This window comes from Idiotropiscis lumnitzeri, chromosome 8 (genome assembly GCF_059441095.1).
Source record: "Idiotropiscis lumnitzeri isolate Australia: NSW breed Sydney's pygmy pipehorse chromosome 8, RoL_Ilum_1.0, whole genome shotgun sequence".
NCBI lineage: Eukaryota > Metazoa > Chordata > Actinopteri > Syngnathiformes > Syngnathidae > Idiotropiscis > Idiotropiscis lumnitzeri.
The window spans coordinates 8021428-8042162 of record NC_142398.1 but is presented as its reverse complement, the minus strand read 5'-3'; the positions used below and the strand labels follow the sequence as shown (position 1 = coordinate 8042162).

General features: G+C 40.4%; 1 protein-coding gene across 6 annotated transcripts in view; it reads left to right on the top strand.

Annotated features, from left to right (window-relative positions):
* Nucleotides 1–3061: 3061 nt before the first annotated feature.
* The window catches only part of lrba (LPS-responsive vesicle trafficking, beach and anchor containing), a 199502-nt gene continuing 181828 nt past the window's right edge, over nucleotides 3062–20735 (top strand). For 5 of the 6 annotated variants that reach the window (XM_088302311.1, XM_088302310.1, XM_088302314.1 and 2 more), the window contains exon 1: nucleotides 3062–3963. In XM_088302311.1, coding sequence (XP_088158437.1) covers nucleotides 3814–3963 — 150 coding nt within the window. In that variant the 5' untranslated portion in view covers nucleotides 3062–3813. The remainder of the gene's footprint in view (nucleotides 3964–20735) is intronic. The other variant, XM_088302312.1, reaches the window with a different exon arrangement.

The window sequence follows — 20735 nt, the reverse complement described above, 5'->3', positions numbered from 1 at the left end:
TTATCTGCCGCTTAAAGAAGCGTCAGAAGCAGGGTAGCCCAGACTTTACTTTCCCCAGTCATGTCTTTCAGCTCTTCTGGAGGGATTCCCAGGGGGGCCAGGAGATTTTGTCTCTCAGCGTGTCTTGTGTCATCCTCAGGGCCTCCTGCCAGTCAGACATGCCCGCAACACCTCATCGGGGGAAGCATCCAGGAGGCATCCTAATCAGATGCCAGAGTTACCATATCTGGCTCCTCTCAACGCGGAGAAGCAGCGGCTCAATTCTGAGTCCCTCTCAGATGGCCGAGCTTCTCACCCCATCTCCAAGGGACAGCCCAGACACCCTGCGGAGGAAACTCATTTTGGCCACTTTAAGTTGAACTTGATTTATTTGGGAATAATATTGTATATTGGCTGTTTCAATTAATATTTATTTTCAAAATGTTTCATTTTAGTTTGTTCAAAAATGTCTATCCTGTTTAGCCTGTGGGCTAAAACAAGCTTTGAGTTTTGGTCCCCTGGCTGATTGAGTTAGACACCTCTGGTAAGTGGTGTCAGCACAAAGGTCAACAGTGCGGCACGAATACATGTGTGCAAGCTCAGGCGGATTTATTCGCCCTCCAGTTGGTCTGGTGATGCCAGGTGAGTCAACAGTCTACTATGAGCCCACACACGAATTGCTGCTGCAAACAAGTGTTTTGTACAAATGCATACTGATGGCTGTTCAATACTAAAACTTCATGCTTCAAACTCCAATTCCATATAACCACATCTTCAAAGATTGCTTAAAATCACTTAATATACATCAGAAGCAGCAACTGCACATTTTTTTGGGAGTGAATCACCTGATTGTTTCATGGTTTCAGGTGATTGACTGAAGTCATATGATTCCCTTGCACAGCCACCACGGATGCAACAGGTGCAGCAATACCTGACGTAGCCAGCGCTGGGGGGAGTAGACCCACTTTCTTACTGGCTTAACTATCATAAATTCTAACCCTCATCAGTATCAACGAGCAAAATATTTTTATGCACATCATAATATAATGAAAAGTGGCATCTTCAACACTGCTTATCCTGTACAGGGTCACGGGAGCCTATCCATTCAGGCAAAAGGCAGACTATACCCTGAACTGGTCGCCAGCCAGTCACAAGGCACACACAGACACGTCACTGAGCGGGAACCGATCCTACGCCGCCGACACACAAGTCATGCGAGTGTACCACAACACCATCAATGACTTGTAATGAAATCTACTTCAATAAAAATCTTGTGTTGCCAATCCTTCAGAGCACCCCAAGCTCTAGTTACACAAGAACTCTCACACTATGGGACAAGTGCCGCACCATCAGTCTCTCAATAACAGCATAATTAAATACACACATTCATCAACATTGATGTAAATAGAAGTTCCAGGTTTACTTTTCGATTAACTGAAGATTCATGAACCTAATTTAAAGTAGCTGGCCAGCCAAGATGGCGCATTTTTCACCAACAAGCTCAGTTTATATATATTTTTCATCAGGAAACTGAAATTAGGAATCATTTTATTTTGTATCCATTCATTTTGGGGAAATTAGGAAATAAGTGGCGACTTGAAAAACACCAACTTTTAATGAGGAATATGGCCACGCCCCTCTCTACTCTCCGCATGGTACTGCAGAGTCATTGAAGGGACCGACTACAAACTCTCCATTGGAAATCAATGTACTTTCATTGCTTATAACGTCCAAAAACAGTGATGAATTGGCACCAAAATGTATGTGGACATCCCTACCTATGACCCTTTCAACATATCAAAAAGATTAACCTCTGCATGGCTGATTTATATGAGAATGAGGAAATGTGGAAGTGAGCAGATGCATTTTAGTTGTGATGTAATTTTTACACGCAAACCCATTATATAAGTGCCAATGTTAAATAATCCAAGAGACAGAAAAAGAATCGGACCAACTCATTTAGTAATTCACAAAAGCGTCATTTGTCTATTACTGGCATTTTGACGCGGCACGGTGGCCCGACTGGTTAGCACGATGGCCTCACAGTGAGAGACAGCAGTGGTCATGGGTTCGATCCCGGCTCCGGCCTTTCTGTGTGGAGTTTGCATGTTCTATCCGTGCCTGCGTGGGTTTCCTTCGGGTACTCCGGTTTCCTCCCACATTCCAAAAACATGCATGGCAGGTCGATTGAACACTCTAAATTGCCCCTATGTATGAGTGTGAGCGCGGATGGTTGTTCATCTCTGTGTGCCCTGCAATTGGCTGGCAACCAGTTCAGGGTGTCCCCTGCCTACTACCCGAAGATAGCTGGGATAGGCTCCAGCACCCCCTGCGACCTTTGTCATGGATGGATAGTATTTTGACCCTGTTGATAGTTCCGGCAGGCAGAGATACACATTTAAAGCTTTTCTTTGTATTTGGTCTATGAGAGCCTTTTGTATCAGAACATTTCATACAAATCCCTGTGATGGCAGGAGATTTCTGCTGCAGTGACTGGTTTGACAATTGCTTTCAAAAGGGTGACAAAAGTGAGGTGACAGACCTTACACTCCAGTCATCAAAGCATCTCCGTAGAGATCACTGTGCTGCCTTTATTACAGCTGTTATTCTATTTTTGAAGAATCATTTGTCCAATATTTTAGTATTATTTACTGCTCTCTCTCGTGTTGCGAGCATTGTGACAAGCTTGCGTGTGACGCGTGGGGAAGCAGGCGCGGATAACACTCGCTCACAATTGTTTAAATGTTTGTATTGTTTTAAAAGTGTGTTTAGAGCCATTTTATGTGCTATAAATACTACAAAACATGCGTAAAGTATTAAAATACGATATTTCTATATTGCGGTGGGATTTCATTGACGACAGCGGTGGTTAGGAACGTAATTCCGCAATAGATGGGGGTTACTTTTGTGGCAAAAGCCAAGTCCCGTTTTAATTGCGATACTTTCTCTTCCCATGGGAAGTCGCTCAAAACTCACATTAACATTTAAATTGTGACAAAAGGGCGACGTTAAACAGTGGCGAGTGTGTCCTTCTACCACCTGAGCCGCACGCACCTGCGTCCTTCCCCCGCCGCCTCTGGAGCGGAACCAGCCCGCTCGGACACGCGACTCGTTGCCGCGCATGCGCAGAAGTCCTCACTCAAGGGCTACCACTGTCATGGCGGTGACGGTCTGAAAGCTACCGGGGAGCAAATCAGGAAGGGAAAGGCGGACGCAGCGAGCAGCTGGGCGAAAGCTTCACTCTCTTCGGCCGGGCTTGAGTGCACTTTCCCGGGTTGACGAGGCAACCGGACCCCACCTCCCCGACTCCTCCTCCGCGCGCGGTGGTTCAGTCGGCGTGTGTCCGAGCTTTGAGAGTTTGGCACCGCTACCTGTCAAGTGAATAGACTCCATGACAATAGCAACTTCCGCCGGTTGTAAAGTTGCCCCTTTTTGGACGCCTTTTGAGGAAGCGAACGTCGGGAAAAGGCTAGCCGTGCTTCTACCTGCCACCCTCGATCTTTTCACCTCACCTACTCGCCCTGCTACATCTTTGGAGGGCATTCACCCGCCAGCAGACTATCAAGTTACGGACTTGAAGAGGAGTAGTTCGCGGAGACATTTCCTACAGCGGAGCGAACACTCTTTGTACTTTATTTGACTTTATTTATCGTGAATGGCGAGGGACGTACTATTGCCGATGTATCTGTAGACTGCCACTAACTAACCCACAGGGATATTAAAGAGAGCATTCCGCTCCCTTTCCTCATTTTTTTCCTCATTTGACTTATCATCGCCGCCATTGGAGGCGAACAGGTGGCTTTACCTGTGGACGCCACCTGCCCACCTTGAGCAATGGCGAGCGAGGAGACCACGGCGGGCACCCTGCCGCTCAACCCCACTGTGCCCATTCGCGGTATCCGGATGAAATTCGCCGTCCTGGCCGGCCTAATGGAAGTTGGGGAAGTTTCCAACCGAGACGTCGTGGAGACTGTCTTCAACCTGGTAAGCTGATTATGCGCGCTCAGAATAGGCCCCAGGTAGAACTGTCATGCCGTGATAATTGGGACACACTGGGTAAAAGATGATGATATGGTGTTGTTATGTCTGAAAAAACGAGAATTCTGTCTACTCGTGCATGTCGGACCTCCACTGAATTCTTCTGTCATGCTGCTGTTTTCTGTCAAACCCCCATCAGCTCGTGCTCATCCAGTGTCTTGTCATTCGGGGAAATTATTATTTCTATCCTCCGCAACTGATTGATGGATTTGCATTACATCTTTTTTGGGATAAGTGATACTCCTAAAACACAGGAGTCAAACTCAAGCCATGAGTGCCAGATGTGGCCCGCCACATAATTTTATGAATCCTACAAAAGTAAATCATGTCTGTCATGACCTTTGCTAAAATCTGTACCAAAATTTAAAATGATCATGTCTAACATAACATTGAGACTTCGCAAGTTTTTTTTTGTAATGCATTTTCCGATAAATTGAGCAGTAAGTGAACCAACTACTATGGTTGAGTTGTGATTTGAATCCTGGCAATCCATCAATTTGTTGTGTATTAATAACACGATGAGACAGTTAAACATCTATGTATATTATTCTTATTTGCAGTCAGAAAGACCCTTTGAGGGAAGCCATAACTACATAGAGGTCCGCAACAGAAGATTTGGACAATTTCAAGTTAAATGATGGCTCTAACGATTACTCGATTACTAAAATAGTTGCCAATTTATTTCTGAATCCAGTAGTTGATAAATCTATTCATTTTGACACTTTTTTATACTCCGCTGAGGACTAAACGCCAGAATTCTGAAAATGGGATGATGCATTCCACTAAAAATGTGCTTTTTTTTGTGCCTGACAAAACATTTTTGTGCAATATGGCCCATTAGAAAATTCCATGACATTTCCAAAAGCATCACTTAACTCCCAAACGTAACTTAAATAGCGCAAATCAAACATTCATTCGGTGTTGGCCATGGAATACAATTTTCAGGCTAGGTCTCAACTTCTTTCTTGATTCTTGATTTTGCGGGATCATTCCAAGATGTAAAATATTTAAAACATATATATATCACAGGGAATTAGTATTGTTGCTTTTGTTTTAGTTAAGCCACTATTGTAGCTTAATTTTGCTTAAACCTTTGTGGCTGGGATAGCAAGTTAGTTTTGGCATGCAATTTTTCCTGAGGTCCCAAGTAGCCGGCTCCTTTTGTAGGTAAGTGAGGCAATTTTGAGGGGTCGTTCTCACACCTGCAATGTACATAATTCTAGTTTTTGAGCCACAATTGCCGGTTAGCATGGTTGCTTGAACTCTGCTGGAGGTGCGAGCAAAGCAATTTTAGTATCTAGCTACCATATTTCAAGGTACACAAGCTCGCTATTTTTGAGGGGTTGTCTCAGGCTCATTAAATCAGTAAATTTTCTCAAATTTTGGCGGGTTTTCCGGTACCCGTAATGTCCGTTTTTTTTCCTCCGCAGTGGGCTCCAGTCAAAAGTCAGTATTGTAGATTAGCATCACTGTTCAAATTTCCTATCTTACTGGCGAGCCGAATTTTGCTGCTAGTGTCACCCTGTTTGCATTTTGAGTGCTAATATTTAGGTCATTTCGAGGGGTTGTCCCAGATCTGTAAAGTTTTCCCCATTTTATTCCAGTGGCGCTAGAAGCAGGTCAGCATTGCACGTTAGCGTTGCTGGCTGTTTGAACTATCCTGGAGGTACGAGCGTCCACATTTCTGGGGACACTAGCTAACTTTTGAGTGGCTGTCCCAGGCTTGTAAAATCAGTAAATTGTCTCCACGGGAGCGGCACGGTGGCCGACTGGTTAGCACGATGGCCTCACAGTGAGAGGCAGCATCGGTTATGGGTTCAATCCCGGCTCTGGCCATCCTGTGTGGAGTTTGCATGTTCTCCCCGTGCCTGCGTGGGTTTCCTCCAGGTACTCCGGTTTCCTCCCACATTCCAAAAACATGCATGGCAGATTGATTGAACACTCTAAATTGCCCCTAGGTGTGAGTGTGAGCACGGGTGGTTGTTCGTCTCAGTGTGCCCTGCAATTGGCTGGCAACCAGTTCAGGGTGTCCCCCGCCTACTGCCCGAAGATAGCTGGGATAGACTCCAGCAGCCCCCGCGACCCTACTGAGGAGAAGCGGTATTGAAAATGGATGGATGGATGTCTCCACGGGGAACATTTTGTGGTATCACCAATGACACCGTTTTGGGGGACAAAACATCATTATTCCAGAAGGGAATAGTGTGTTAATTTTGTGTTGAACATTGCATTTCAGGGGATGCTAAGAAGTTTGTGGGCTGGCTTCGCTTACTACTTGAAGTTTCATGAGGACACTAGAGAAAATATGAGAGGCTAGCATCAGTGCTTCGACTTTTTCAGGCAGTGCTATGTAACTAATTTTGAGTGAGTCATCAAGGTATTTTTTTTTAGGCCCCTCATTTTTTCTCCATAGCCACAAATTCATGGAGATCTCTTGCTCAACTTTCACAAGTGTGGTCATGAAACAACTTTGTTGGCTAGGGTAGTTGCATGTATTTTATATTTCATTATCATATATCACACGTTCTTTTGGGTGGCAAAAGGCGAAGGTTTATGAAGTGGTCTATACCCTGGTTTGAATTTTGTACCCGTCCATCATTAGTTTCCTTACACGGTATATTAAATAAGATGCCGTTGCATACTATTATACATAAGTGCTCTGTGTCAGTCATATTAAAGAGCCTTATAATCACAGGCTGACTAGACTGAGTAATTCTTTGGTTTGATGCGCACCGAAAAAGCAATGTGCAAGTGGTAAATTGAATGTGACATGATAACTGGTGTCAGGATCCTCATTGCCTGGAGAAGCAAATCAGCCTGTGACATATCCAGGTCAGTGATGGTGTGTATGTATGTATGGACTGTAGTGTGTGTTTACAACCTGTTGGCCACTTCAAGTCATTCTCTTGCTTTATCTTGTGGTGTCCTGACAGGATTCTCAAATTGGATGTTTTTGCGAGAGAGGGTGACATAACCGGAAAAGGGCGGTCAGTGTGAAGGACGCCATGCAACTGGAGCTCGGCCGGTTTGGCGGCAGGAAGGGGGATGGGGTGGTGGTGGTGAACGTAGAACCTGCAAAACTGCTTTATCACTGTGGCAACAGTTTGTCCTTACTATGGTGTGTTACAGCACAGTCAGTTTTAGTGTGTCACGCTTGTTAATAAGCTTGAAGCATTGCAGGGCAAATGTATTTTATTCTTACGACATCAACTAGCTGACAAGGCAATAATGCGAGTGTTGTGTGTGTTACAAGACTGGTATAATACAACTTCAAAAAACCCATTTCAAGCTCATGCCAATAAGAACTGGAAGCTTCTATGTGGCCAATTAATCTAAAAAGTGATGAAATATTGCAAAAATTGCAACACTGTTCGTTTCGTCATTATTTACAATTTTCTCATATTGGAAATATTTGCAAGGAACCAGGACAGTGTTAAAAGCCACAAATATCTGCAGATTGTTTGTAGGGGGGAGATCTTTTTTTTTAACAGCCATCTGGTGGAATCTTTGTGTTGTTGATGGGTTTAATTAATAGTTTGTGTTTTTTCACCTGCATTTGAGATTTCCTGATGTGTAGTTTTTTTTTTTAATGCACCTCACGCAGTCAAGTGAAACTGAAAGTGTGTTTCTGCTTCTCTCGTGATGTGGCTACATATAGCCTGTGTGGTAGTCTATGTTTCCGTTCCTATTGGACTCTAGTTCTTAACATTTATTACTGTGGGTAAATGTTAAAAGCTGAGTTTTTACAAGTTAGCTGGAAATACAATTTGTGTATACATTGGTGCATGTGAGGTGTCGTTTCATTTTTCTTCTAGCATGTTGTTCAGGCTAGTATACTCGCGAATAGTCGTTTATGTAAAATGATTGTATACACGCTGGAAGCACGGTGGTGATCTTTGATGATTCTTTCCCCTTTACGACCGGCTGGGTTGACTCTAATTGCGTATATTAAACCGTTGTTTTGAAATGCGCTATATAAATAAAGTTGTATTGTTTTGTAAATACTGTTACCCCGCTATTCATCAATAGTTAAACTCTGAATGACAGTTCTATGGCATGATTAAATTAAACTCATTCTCTCACTTGTGTGGTTATTTAGCACCAAATCAATATGATTTAAATAGAAAAGCCCTTGTCCTGCGCAAAATTAAAGTTTAATTAATTACTTTTTCAGTGAATAACGCGGGATCGGTTCCCCCAAAACTCTTTGAATGAGCAAATTTGTGAATGTCAAAACAAATCTGTGGGGTTTTTGTGTATGCTAAAACTGTCATCAAAACGTAATCACTCATTTCATGTGTTTGGAAGTAATCATAAGAAAATATTTGCTTTTTCACCCCTCTATTATCAACTCTTAAAAAAACTTTCTGGCTTAGCTCTCTGGTGTATCTTGGCCAATTGTTACTTGTCGGTTGTCAAGAAATTGTGAAACAACATAATGTCCGTACATTGATTTTAGCGTCTGTAAGTAAGGCCTTATGTTAATTGCTCACCCTGCCTACAGCGGCGGCCTAGCATGACCTCCCGTGTTCACCCTCCACTTCACAGATAAAGTGAATGCAAAAAGACCAATAGTGACGGGAAGAGTCTCGGGCCCAGTGTGAGTCACTGCCCTACTTTTGAACCACGCGGTTTTCGATCACCGTCATCCCTTGCCTGGTTTGTACCATCTCTCTAACCAAACTCATTATACAGTTGATAGATATACAGACAGATGTATGTGTATAATTAAAAATTGATAAATAAAAGAATCATAACATGCCCATTAGAAACACATTATACTATACCATAACAACAATATTATATTGCCATAGATATCATATGTTAAAAAATGCAAGTCATACGTGGATACATACATGCATACTATTTCCACAAAAATATATTACATATTAAATATACCAAGTTACTATACCATACGGCAATAACTGCTGTATTTGGCATATATAACATTCTATAAAAAAACAACATACTATAAAAAGTACAAACCATACATCAAAACCATACCATAGCCCAAAACAAACCCAACAAAAAAACGAGCTCCTTTTTGCGTACTCCACATTGTGACGGCAGTTTAACGCGTGTTTGCAATAATAAGCTTTTCTCAAATGACCATTAATTATGTTATTATTCTTAATTAATGATATTTTTCCATGTGGAAACACTGATCAAAATATCTTTGCATAATAAGTATAATTTTGGATTTAACAAAGTAGGAAACTGATAAATATCAAAATGCAAGACTTTATTTCTAAAACTCTAACTGGTCGCATTTACAAATAGTCACCTCTACTACATTACATGGAAATTACAATGTTCTATCACAAGTGAGCTTTTTTAGCAGAGAGGGCTGTGACCATCCCGTTGGGATCACCAGCGCTTCTACTATCGGGAGTATTGATGAGGAGGGGACAATTTTGTTTATAGAAAATTGAGAAAATTTGAAATGAATGAACCGATGAATTGTTATTTTGACAAATTACCTGTTAGTTAACATTTCTTTGCGCAATAAGAAGACTCCTATCCAAACTGAAAATCCATATGATATAGTAATCCTATGAATAATATCTTTTGTTGGTTTTGTTTGTTTTGCACTTTAGAAACGAGCTTCACATACCAAATTGAATCAGAACCTTTTGACTCTTTGTTAGCTGTCCAAAGGTCAGCTTTGTCTCACCAACTCCTGAGAAAGTGCCTCGTAAATGTTTGACTCTCTTCTTCAGTCAGGAAGTATTTTTAGTTAATATTTTTGAAAGCTCATGGTCAGCTTGTGTGTGTTCCTTTTGGGATGCACAACTGTTTATGTCAAAGTTGTGCATGTTCGGTTTACCGATGTAGATTGTGATGCTTTTTTTTGCCAACATTTGTTTGAGGCAGACATCACTCTGGTTTTGGTTGTGAAAGGGTGGTGATGGAAACACAGTTGCTGTCTTCTTGTAGCAATGGTAATGTTGTAGGTCCGAATTATTTCACAGAAATTATTCCAAAGAAAATACAATACAATAAAATAAGTTGCTTAACATTTTTTTTATTTTTTAGGTTAGTTAAATATTTTGAGGAAAAAAATTCCTTTATTTTCGAGAAAAAGACAGTATTTTCCGGACTATAAGCCGCTACTTCTTTCCTAGATTTTGAACCATGCGGCTAACACAACGGTGCGGCTTTTCTGAGGATTTTTCTTTCACCGGTAGGGGCACTCTATAATTCAGAAAATAGGCTAAATAGTTCTAGATTTTTATTTATTCATCTATTTTTTTTAATAATTTTTTTTTATCTTGGGTCTGTTCTGTTTGAATTAGCCAAGTTGTTGCCGTGTTAAAAGGTACTGTTTCAACAATCTGTTTATGTACCTTTATGTGCATTCACAGTACAAAATCGTTCTGCCCATGCAGTAAACAACACATTTTTTTCAACATAGAAAACTGGGGCTCCCCCCCCCCACCCCCAACAGTTGCTGCGGCTCATATACAGGTGCGCCTTATAGTCCGGAAATATGGTAATACCTGTCATGCAATTACAAACGAATCCTTCCAGTCAACTGCATTTTAAGTCCTGATAGTTGTAATATTCGGATGTTTTGATGATTTTCTTGTTGTTTTTTATATAACCTAGCTTACGGTATAGTTTACATCTACATACCTAATTCAGCCACCCAATTTGCATTTTCAGCCCGTTTGTCATCCATTTTAAAACGTTGAAAAACGTTACCCTCTTTCGTCTCGGCAGCCGATGTCACTTTGAGGCAACGACGAGTCCGTTTGCTTCAAGTGAAGGACAGCTGGCCTGACAGCTGTGTTCCCGGCTGATCTGTGGGGCTACGCTGGAGTTTGACGAGTTATTGGTGTGGAATGTGGTTTTACCTGAAGGCAAAGTCGCGCTGCTAACCTCTCGAGTCTTGCTTCCCTTAGCACGATTCGAGAGAGTGCAGTGAAACAACCCCACTGCATATTTTCGGTTCAGCACACTCCAATTCACTTATTGGCAGATTCCTTTATTCTTTTTTTTTTGATATTCTCTTTTTGGGCTGAAAAATTCACCCATTTGTGGCTCACGCAAGAGGTGATAGCAGTCTTGCCTTCGGGTCATGTGCTGGCATCTTGGTGCCATGGACCTATCCAGTACAGTTTGTGTAATTTGTGACTGCCCTTGTGTGATGTCACGTCTGTGTTAGCAGGTTATTTAGCTTACTATGCTAGCTAATATTATGAAAGAGGCTCATGTAAAGTTGGTTTGCTTGTGTTGACTAATTTAACTACTAAATAGTTGTTTGTGTACCATGGCTTTATGTTTGTTCACATTCTAACTGCATGGTGTTGATAGATTATGATCATATCCATTTTAAGGGCTTAGTTGCCATTTTGTGGCATCTATTTCTTGTTAAAAATCAATTTTTCTTTCTTCAATCAATCGCTTTAGTTCCCTCCTTCAAATAGTGCATTTTCAATTTGAGATTTATATTTGTCATCAAATGTTTTTGGTTTTTAATCTCATTTTTGTATATATATTTGTTTTTTTAATCTCATATTTTTGTGTTTATTTTCTAGTATTTTTTTTAACTTCCCTGTTGTCAAAGATTTTTGGCATTCAACACTAATTTTTGTAATTTTTTTCCTAGTATTTTTTATAGTAGTGCTTATTTTTTTTTACTCATTCCTCACTCCATTATTTCATTATTTATTTTTACATTTGCTGTGATGTTTGCCTTTCACTGCATCAAAGGTCGCCATTTCTTCTCCTCTCTTCATATTAATTCATGCTAATAATAAGAATAGAACCTCATTTTCAGTGAGGATGTTGTCATTGAGGTGAATTTTTCCATGGTATGCATGTATCGTAATAACAAAACTAATGCCAGTGGCGAGTTTCAAACCAGTTGGTGCTAATCCTATTCAGGATTGTTTGGCCTAGTTGTCTTCTAATGTGATTTTCCATGCTGATTAAGTGGACACAGGCAGATGATACAATAACACCATCAGACAATTCAATAATTTGGGTACTACTTTTTTTTTTTTAAAGCGATTCCCAAAGCAAATGGTTTTGTGCATTTTCATCCCTCACATTGAAATCCACACTGCATGTCCTAAATGACCAGAGGCGTTTAGAATCAAATTGCATCTTCTTGATCTTCTATACCCAGGTGATAAAAGCCTTTTGATTGAGATAAGAATGCATCCACCATGTCCCTGTGCATAATTTCACACATATTGCAGGGGTGAACAAGGAGTCTCCTCGAGTGCTGAACAACACAGTAAAAACATAAGAGTTTTTTTGTTTCTCCAAATGTTTAATGTACTCCATATAACATTGTTTATCATTGGTCATGTAAAGACAAACATTGTTAGCATTTAGACGGAAACTATAGTATTGTCATTTTCAAATGTTTGAGGCGATAGTTTTCGAAAATGTTTTTACCTAAAAAACACCTGACACCTTTTTAAATTTGTTTAGAGTTATATTTGGCCAGCTTTTAAAATTGGCAAAATAACAGTTTTGAACCGTTTTCAGTTAAAAATGCTCTTGTGTCAACAACCCTAAAAATTTCTTTACAATATATATGTTGTATGCAGGCCCACTAGTCGAAACATGGCATTCTCATTAATATCGTGTTTGTGGAATATGAGTTAAGCAGTAAAATCCACCCATTTTTTACCTTTTTAGGGGGCAGCCATTTTGTCACTTCTGTGACTGAAATTAACATCACAGTTGCTCAAGGCTCAGATAGCAACCAGTCACGGCTCAGCTTCAGAAAACAGGTGAGCCATGATTGGTCGTTACCTGAGCCATGAGCAACTGTGATGTCACTTTCAGTCGACAGAAGCAACAAAATGGCCACCCCCTGAGATGGCTAAAAACGGCGTGATATTGCTGCTTAACTCATATTCTATAAAAGCAATATTAATCAAATGCTTTGTTTAGACTAGGGAAGGTGCATAAAATATTTTTTTGCAAATGACTTCCCCTGTAAAGTTGTGTTTAAGCCTTTTTTTGTCTCTTTTTCTTTTTCATTCAGACTATACGAGTTATTCACCTGCGATAGAAAGTCAAGTGCTGTAGCTGTAGTGTCATGTCAAATTTATTTATATAGCTCTTAATCACAGACACGTCTCAAAAGGCTTCACATGCCAACAGTTGACATATATTAGCGACATCTGATCTTAACCCACCCAGGAGGGCAAGGAAAAACCCGTAATAACTCCGTCTGGTGAAAAAAATTAGAAACATTGAGAAGGGACCACAGATGGGGGGAATCCCCCTTCCACGATGACCAGGCTGTAATGGATGCTGAGTGGGCAACAGTTTTACAAATATGATGCTATGCAATATCAGTTGATCTAGTGTGAAAGTCAAGCGTTTGATTCAAAAAGTTGTCAACTGTCGAAAACGTCTTTTCCGTTTGTGGGTTCTGAATGTGATTGCTAAAATCTGTGCTAACAACCAATTAAAATGCTTTCCGTCATCATTTGTGCCTGTATTTATACCAAAATAACAACAAAAGAACATATACGATGTAATAAAATAGCTGACTGTTTGTCTTTTGCACAAAAACTTTGCTGACAACTACCAGCGTTTGGAAATGTAATTTACAGCATAAATTCGATCATCATACAATCAATCGAAAGCTGCTAATTGCTTTCTGCACACAAACAATAATAATAATAATAATATAATAATAATAATAATATTCCCTTTATTAGTCCCACAATGGGGAAATTCGAGATTCGAACCCAGGCCTCCTGGGGAGACTGGGTCCTGAACGCGGCACCTTAGACCACTCGGCCATCCTGGCAGCCAAGACATGAAATCAGATTTTAAAAAAAGTTTAATTTGCTCAGTCTTAACTTTTTAATCTGACATGCGTATTAGTTACGGCCCTCTGGTCTTTCTCCTTTTCTCCTCATCTGAATATAGTTTGGAGGCTTATTTTTCGCTTCTAAAAAAGTGCGACTGCTGATAATGATAATTTTTGCGGCGGCTCAACAGGGTGTGAAATGGTATGTTCAAGTCGCCACGTATGGTAGTTAATTTTGCAGGTCACAACCGGAAAGTCTGACCTCTGTTCGCCACATGATATCTGATAACGCAGCAGCTCTCATCGCCTATTGTGTTTACTGGAATTGTTTGTGACTTGGACATAAAAGCATCACTACGGCGTGCTGTTTAAGTTCTTACCTAGCATGACTTGTTAGTTTCTTGCTACAATCTTGTATAATTGTTTAGTTGCATTTCTGCGCAGTGCATGATTTAAATTGGAAATTTACTGGAATTTCCAGATCATTAAGATCAGTATGCTAACGTCTTGTGTGTTCACATGCAAAAGATAAGAATGTGTTTCAGTTTCTGCCAGAGACTTTTACTCACCTGATAAAAAAATATAGGGATGCACTAATACCATTTTCTTGACACAGAGAACGAAGCACTTACATTTAAGAACTCACTAGACATTAAAATGAACCAAGAAATTGAAGAAAACATGGCCTTCTCTTTATTTTTTTTTCAATTGCTGTATGCCCGTGAGTTTGGTCAGAAAATCCTTCTGTATCTGTAGTACCAGTCTGAAGGCAGATAATGATGTAAAGTTGACATACCAACAGGGAAAGCTAAAGTGCAGCAGAGACCAAACTGCGACTGTTGACTGTGACGGCGGCCAACTCGGGGTACTGGAAAGTTGCGCCCCACCTTGGTCTTATCTACTGCATTGTGAGTGGAATGAGCAATCAAAAATCACCTTTCTCATGTTATGTATTCTTACACGATTATGTCAAAGTATTCAATATTTGTTTTTGCTGGAAGCACTATATCCTACTGGTCTATGGCCATCAAGTCTATTCAGGCATCACTGGTCACACACGGCGCAGCATAAATGTTAGAGGTTGTGCGCGCATCGTTGGGCTTATCGGTTTGGCATTTTACGTCATTTGATTCAATCATAGCTCTCACTTCAACTCACTTTTTATATCCCTGGGGCGAAACAAGGCTAAAACCCCTTTTACATTGTCTGGAAAACAAACAGACTTTTCTCGTATTGGTGTTTTGCTAAAAAAATGTCCCTGACATGTAATTGGCGGATAAAATCGATATTTAATCTTCGAACGATGTCACAGTCTTTGAGTGTGATTTTATCCGCCTTGCCCCCCGTCTGGACTAACCAACCCTACCACCGACCCCTCTATTTCTTTTAATGAGAATTGCCCAAAATAGCCATTATTCTCATCCACATACAAGCTTATATTCACATTCTCTGACCCGCACTGATTTGTGAAGACTGTCCCCTGAGTGGCTAGTCCTCCGCAAATTAGAAAACGCGACGCCGAAAACTCATTGCAGAGTATGAAGTTGTCAAGGCAGTTTTTCCAACTTTGGAGCAAGTATGATGGCGCTGAAATGGAAAAAGAAGATGAAAATCAACCCCGCAATCTGTTGTGTATTTGGTGATTGTGTCAGGGGGATGGAGTAATTTACAGACCAGCTATTTTTATAAGCTTACTGGATATTGTCATTGACGTACAACAGGCGCTTTCATTCAGTCCTTTGAATTTTTGTGTGAAAGATGGTAATGACATAAGTGTTGGTCAGACACTTGTTACACTATGCAACAACTTTACTTATTTTAGACTGAGCAGTTCCTCTTGCTAATGCAAAACCTGTAGGTGGGATGAGGTTGTTAACTGCCACTAACTGCCGGTGAAAGTAATAATGAGGGCGTCAAATGCAAAGGGCAATTCCTGCAATACTGGTTTTAGAGCATACACGAGACAGAGGTCTGTCGGGTTGAATTAGAATCACTGGTGTTTCCAATCTAAGCTTGCTTCTCAATAATCGAAATGTCATGCCACGTTTAGTCACTGGCATGTACAAAACAAGGAAATTCTTTGTTTACTTTTAGATCGAATCGCCTTCTTTCCGTGTACGCCTCTTAGCCACTCGCACATTCTTCAGCATGAACCTGACTAATGCTAAATATTTCATTCCGCACTGCTTGCACATGAAGTTTTTATGTATTGCACAACTTAAACGTGACGATCTTGTCTGCAAAGATGATGAATTTGGTGGTACAAAAGAAAGTTCTAAGATTCTTGGGTGTAGGGCTTACTCCCTGACAAGCCCTTTCCTTTAACCCAGTTAATATCCGCAATGTTATTTGTTTTGCACCATTGCATGCTCATGTTTTCTGATTTAGAATTTTGAGGTACACAAATATTCTCTAAATGATATACACTGTTGTTGTTGTTGTTGTTGATGATGTAATTTTTTTTCATCTCATCTATTTAGCTTAGCTAAAGGGGTGTGCAACCCATTCAAAAATACTTCTAATATAGTTTGTACACTTAAATTTATACTACAATTGTACCATTATGTGAAGGGATTTAATTCATGCCATGATATTAATTAATTTAACGCCATATTGCCCAACTCTACATTCAAGACCAGGTGTGTCACTTAATTGTCCTGGAGTGTAGTGTCATCATTCAAAAATGGCTGATACACCCCACCCTCCTCACCTACCCATGTTCTCGAATGCAGAATGGATCCACAAAGGATGTGTGTGCTGCCGTCGTGGAACCATTCCATTGCTGTGAAGCCGCTGTTTCACATTGAAGCTCTTTTGAAGATATTCTTAGAAAGCTGCTGAAAGACTTTTTTTTTAAATAGACCGTTTCACCTTGCTTTTTTCTTTCTTCTGCCATCAACTCAGGTTTCTTACATCTAGTGGGTGTACATTTAATTGTTCAGCCTGTCACTATACATCGCTGGCACAGAGAATGATGAAGGGAGATTGATAGAAATCACTGTTGTAGTTCATAGTGTAAGGCGCTTTTCTAGATGCTATTTTATGTGAATCTGTAAAGTTACGGAAAGAGGATATTTTTCATTGTCTACTGTATGATAATGCTTCTTAATGAAAGGACCTGGCTTTTTTTTTTTTTTCATGCCTCTTTAACCATCCCTCGGACCAGATTGCTGGACCTCTCAACAACATCGAAATGGCTCACGTTTTATACGTCCGTGACCAACATCTCTTCTTGCCTAGCGCTCGCTCTCATGGACCGATGCACTCAATTGCCTTTGGTTTGATGAGATTGCTCGTTAAAAAGAGGATGCGTTTAAAGGGCTGTTGGGAAAAAGTAGGCCATCGGCGCGTCGTCGCCCTGACAGCTCGTTTGAGTGTTTTTCTGGCTTCCTTTTGTCGAAAAGACAAACGATTCTGTTGCGTGTGGTCCTCATCTAAAAGGTCAATATTGCTACTCTTGGATCAGATGTTGTCATGTGAAGCTTGCCCAAACAGATGACAACAGGACTATGCGCTGTGTTCTGTCCAATTTAGACTGGAGCGACATGAGACTCAATTACACGTGATTAGCCAAAAGCGTCCTTCTGTTTTTGGCATTAAACACTGTAGCCAAAGGACTTCATGTTCACATGCGTCCGCCCTCATAATGAATAGCAACCTAATCATTAAGGAGACAATACAAAGACTGTTAAATTGTTGACCTCGTCCTGCCATATGAGATGTGTTCATTCCTTTCTCAAACGATATAGTTCAAATCTAGTGGCGGGCCGTGCATTTCACACGTAGGCCTTCAGTGAAGTCGTCCGACTTGAATAAACGAGCTAGCTGAATTCTGATTGGATAAAAACTCTAACCTAAAAATTCAAGACTAGGATATAATACAACATCAACGGGAAGAATATGATCATGATTTTTTGGATTATTTTAGGCCAGCACAGAAAGCCTTGAAGGCCTTGACGGCCCACCAGTGTTCAAATCCAAACTCCATACTACTAAACTAAACTGTTCTCTTCAAAAGACTCTTTTTCTAACACACTTTATGGTTAGTGCCACCCTTTCATGCCCTCCTGAAAGGATTCTTCCAGGAATCTCCACAGCACCGTGGTCACAGCCATCTTGATGTCGTTCCCGTCTTCAGAACGGGCCCTCTTGATTCCCCCCCCCCCCACCCAAAAAAAAGAAAAATTGTCAAGTAGTGCACTCAATGTGGCCTCACTTTCTTCAAGAGGAGATTCCCTACAAGTTTCAGATTTCATAGCATTCACTTAATTGATTAATTCATGTACACACTGTCGCCCTGCATGATTTAAATTTTTTTCCATGCCAGTTAGCTCGGTCAATTGCAGTATACTTCTTAATATAATGGACCAGATAACATCGGGCCTCTTTTGGTAGCACATTGTTGGTGATGTCAAAGCTATAGTCTCAACTGACTGACTTTGTGGCATTTTATTCACATTTATTCCTATTTATGCGCGTGTGTTCTTTGTTCTTCGTGACTGACTGGCTGTTTGAAAATAGTGAGCGGCAGTCAAGCATGAAAGCATGCGGAAGCCGAGAATGCTGAAAAGGGCAATTGATAACAAAAGATGGATTTTGCGATTAGCCGAACAAATGTATAGCTCCCCCAAAGTTTTCTGTTCTGGCAAGATTTTAAACATGAGCGTATCTCGGGCGACTGCTGTGCTGCCGTCTTCTTCTCCATGGTGACCATAGAAAACGTACTTTGTGTGTTGCGCCCTAGGTGGCTACTAAGCCATGATTAATTCAGGTAGGCCTTGGGGGAAATGGTGGGGATGAGCCAGGCTCGGTTACCCAGCCGGGGATCTGGTGTCTGGTTGCCATAAAGCAATAGTGCTGAGGCACAGAAGCACTCCTGGGATCGGATCCAGGCTGCAGATGACAACCTGCACTGCTTGTTTCGTATATAGCTACTCTATGTAAATGATGGACCAGGCCACAGTTTGTGTGTGTTTGAATGCAGTGGTGGGCAATAACCTCAACGCTATCAGAAGTACTCATATGGATTTCTAAGAAATAATTAACTTAGTCACAGCAGTATGTTTGATCTCTTAATTTGGTTGTACTTCTTTTGGCTGTGCGTCTTCCAGTATGTGTAGATGTTGGACCAATCCCATTTCAACTCCCATGTGCTTCCATGTTTTTTTCGAGTAAGCACATGAGGCAATTAATGTCCCAAAAAAATAATAATTTAAAAAACTATATATAATGGTACTTTCATTGTCATATTTTCGCTGGACCTTCAACATCAGACCATGTTATTTAAACTATTTTAATAATGGGACTGCTGTTTTGAATCAATGAAATTTCAAATTTGCCTCACTTTTTCTGTCCTCAGATTGGATGGTCAGAATAAGCTAAATTCAATGAGCCAACTGCTCACGTTAAAATATTTGCTGTATTAATCAGCATCTCTGGTATGTGTCATGTATTATTATTATTTTTTTTATTATTATTTTTTAATGTTTTGTCATGTTATTGGCAAAATATTTATTCAGAACTGCTGCAGATGATAAACATGACTCAGTTGTATTCTATTATATTAATTTCTTTGTGTACTATTGATGGTTTCTGTAACAGAACTGATCATGGTCGTATTCAGAGGTGGATTAAGTGCGGTAAGTCCCCACTAAGGGCTCAGTTGCACGGCACGCCAGCATTTGAATGTGAAGGTTGCTGTCACACAGCTGAAATAAAACTCCTTGAGGGTCTGTTTCAAGATCAGATCAATTTAGACTCTCTGCGTGACATAACGCGACCAGATAGTGATTTGCTGTGAATCAAAGAAGGGACAAATTCAGCCCCGTAATTAATGTCGAGTATGTCCCCACAGCGGGTGTAAGCGGCCTTGTCTTCAAAGTTTCTCTCCGTCCTCTTTGTCATCCGTCATCATTGATGGATGGACGAGTTGCTGTGAGTGGCAGACTCATAAATCAGAACTTTCTGAGGAAAACAAATGACACCCAGGAGAGCCTAATGGAACATCTGGATGTAGCTGCACTCGTTCAACTAAAGGTTTAGTGTTGTAGGGGTGCTCTAAAATAACTATTCCTGTCCAAAAGATTGACTGTTAACAGAGCAAAGCAACATAAACCACATTAGGTAGACCTCAGCCCCAAGTTATACTTTGTATACTAACACAGTGCAACCCATCCTTTGGCAAGAAGGCTAGGAATAGGCTGCATTGATCATTTCCAAAATATAGTTCACAATTTTGAAGTTGCGCTTTCCTAAAACTAAGGAAGGTAAAATTCATGTGGCTCTTTAAATGCAATAATTGGCCACATCAAACTCACTATGGTTTTACTTTATTTATTTTACAATGAATTGTTCTTCAGAGTTGAACATATTGTAGGTGTTTTTGATGTTATCATCATCATCGTTGGCAATGTTGTACTGTCTGTGTGTGATTCCCTCCCCTAAAAAACACCATCAGTGTTTCCATGTAACAAAAGTGGGCAGACGGGAGCTACCTGTCTATAGTCCTCAATTACATTAGAATATTTGTTCCAAAAATGCTGCAGGTATTCATTATTAAGTTTCTTTTTTTTATTGCTAAAATGGTTGCTAATATCCTTGTATGTTGATCAAACAGTGCATGTGGTGTATGTATTAAAAATAATGTTGGCAGTAGATGCAATACTCATACATGTTATGTGGTTTCAATGGCATACAGTGGATATAAAAAGTCTATTCACCCTTGTTCAAATGCCATTTTTTTGCTTATTTTGAAAAAAAGAGACCACTGTACATTACAATCATGAACAGTGGAAAAAGTTTTTTGAAATAATTTATCTTGTCCTCATTTTTGTATATCACAAAAATCTGTCATTTGAACAGACGTGTGTAGATTTTTTTTTATCTGCACTGTATGTTTTGAATGTGTACAGTTATAAAAGGTAGTGACCGT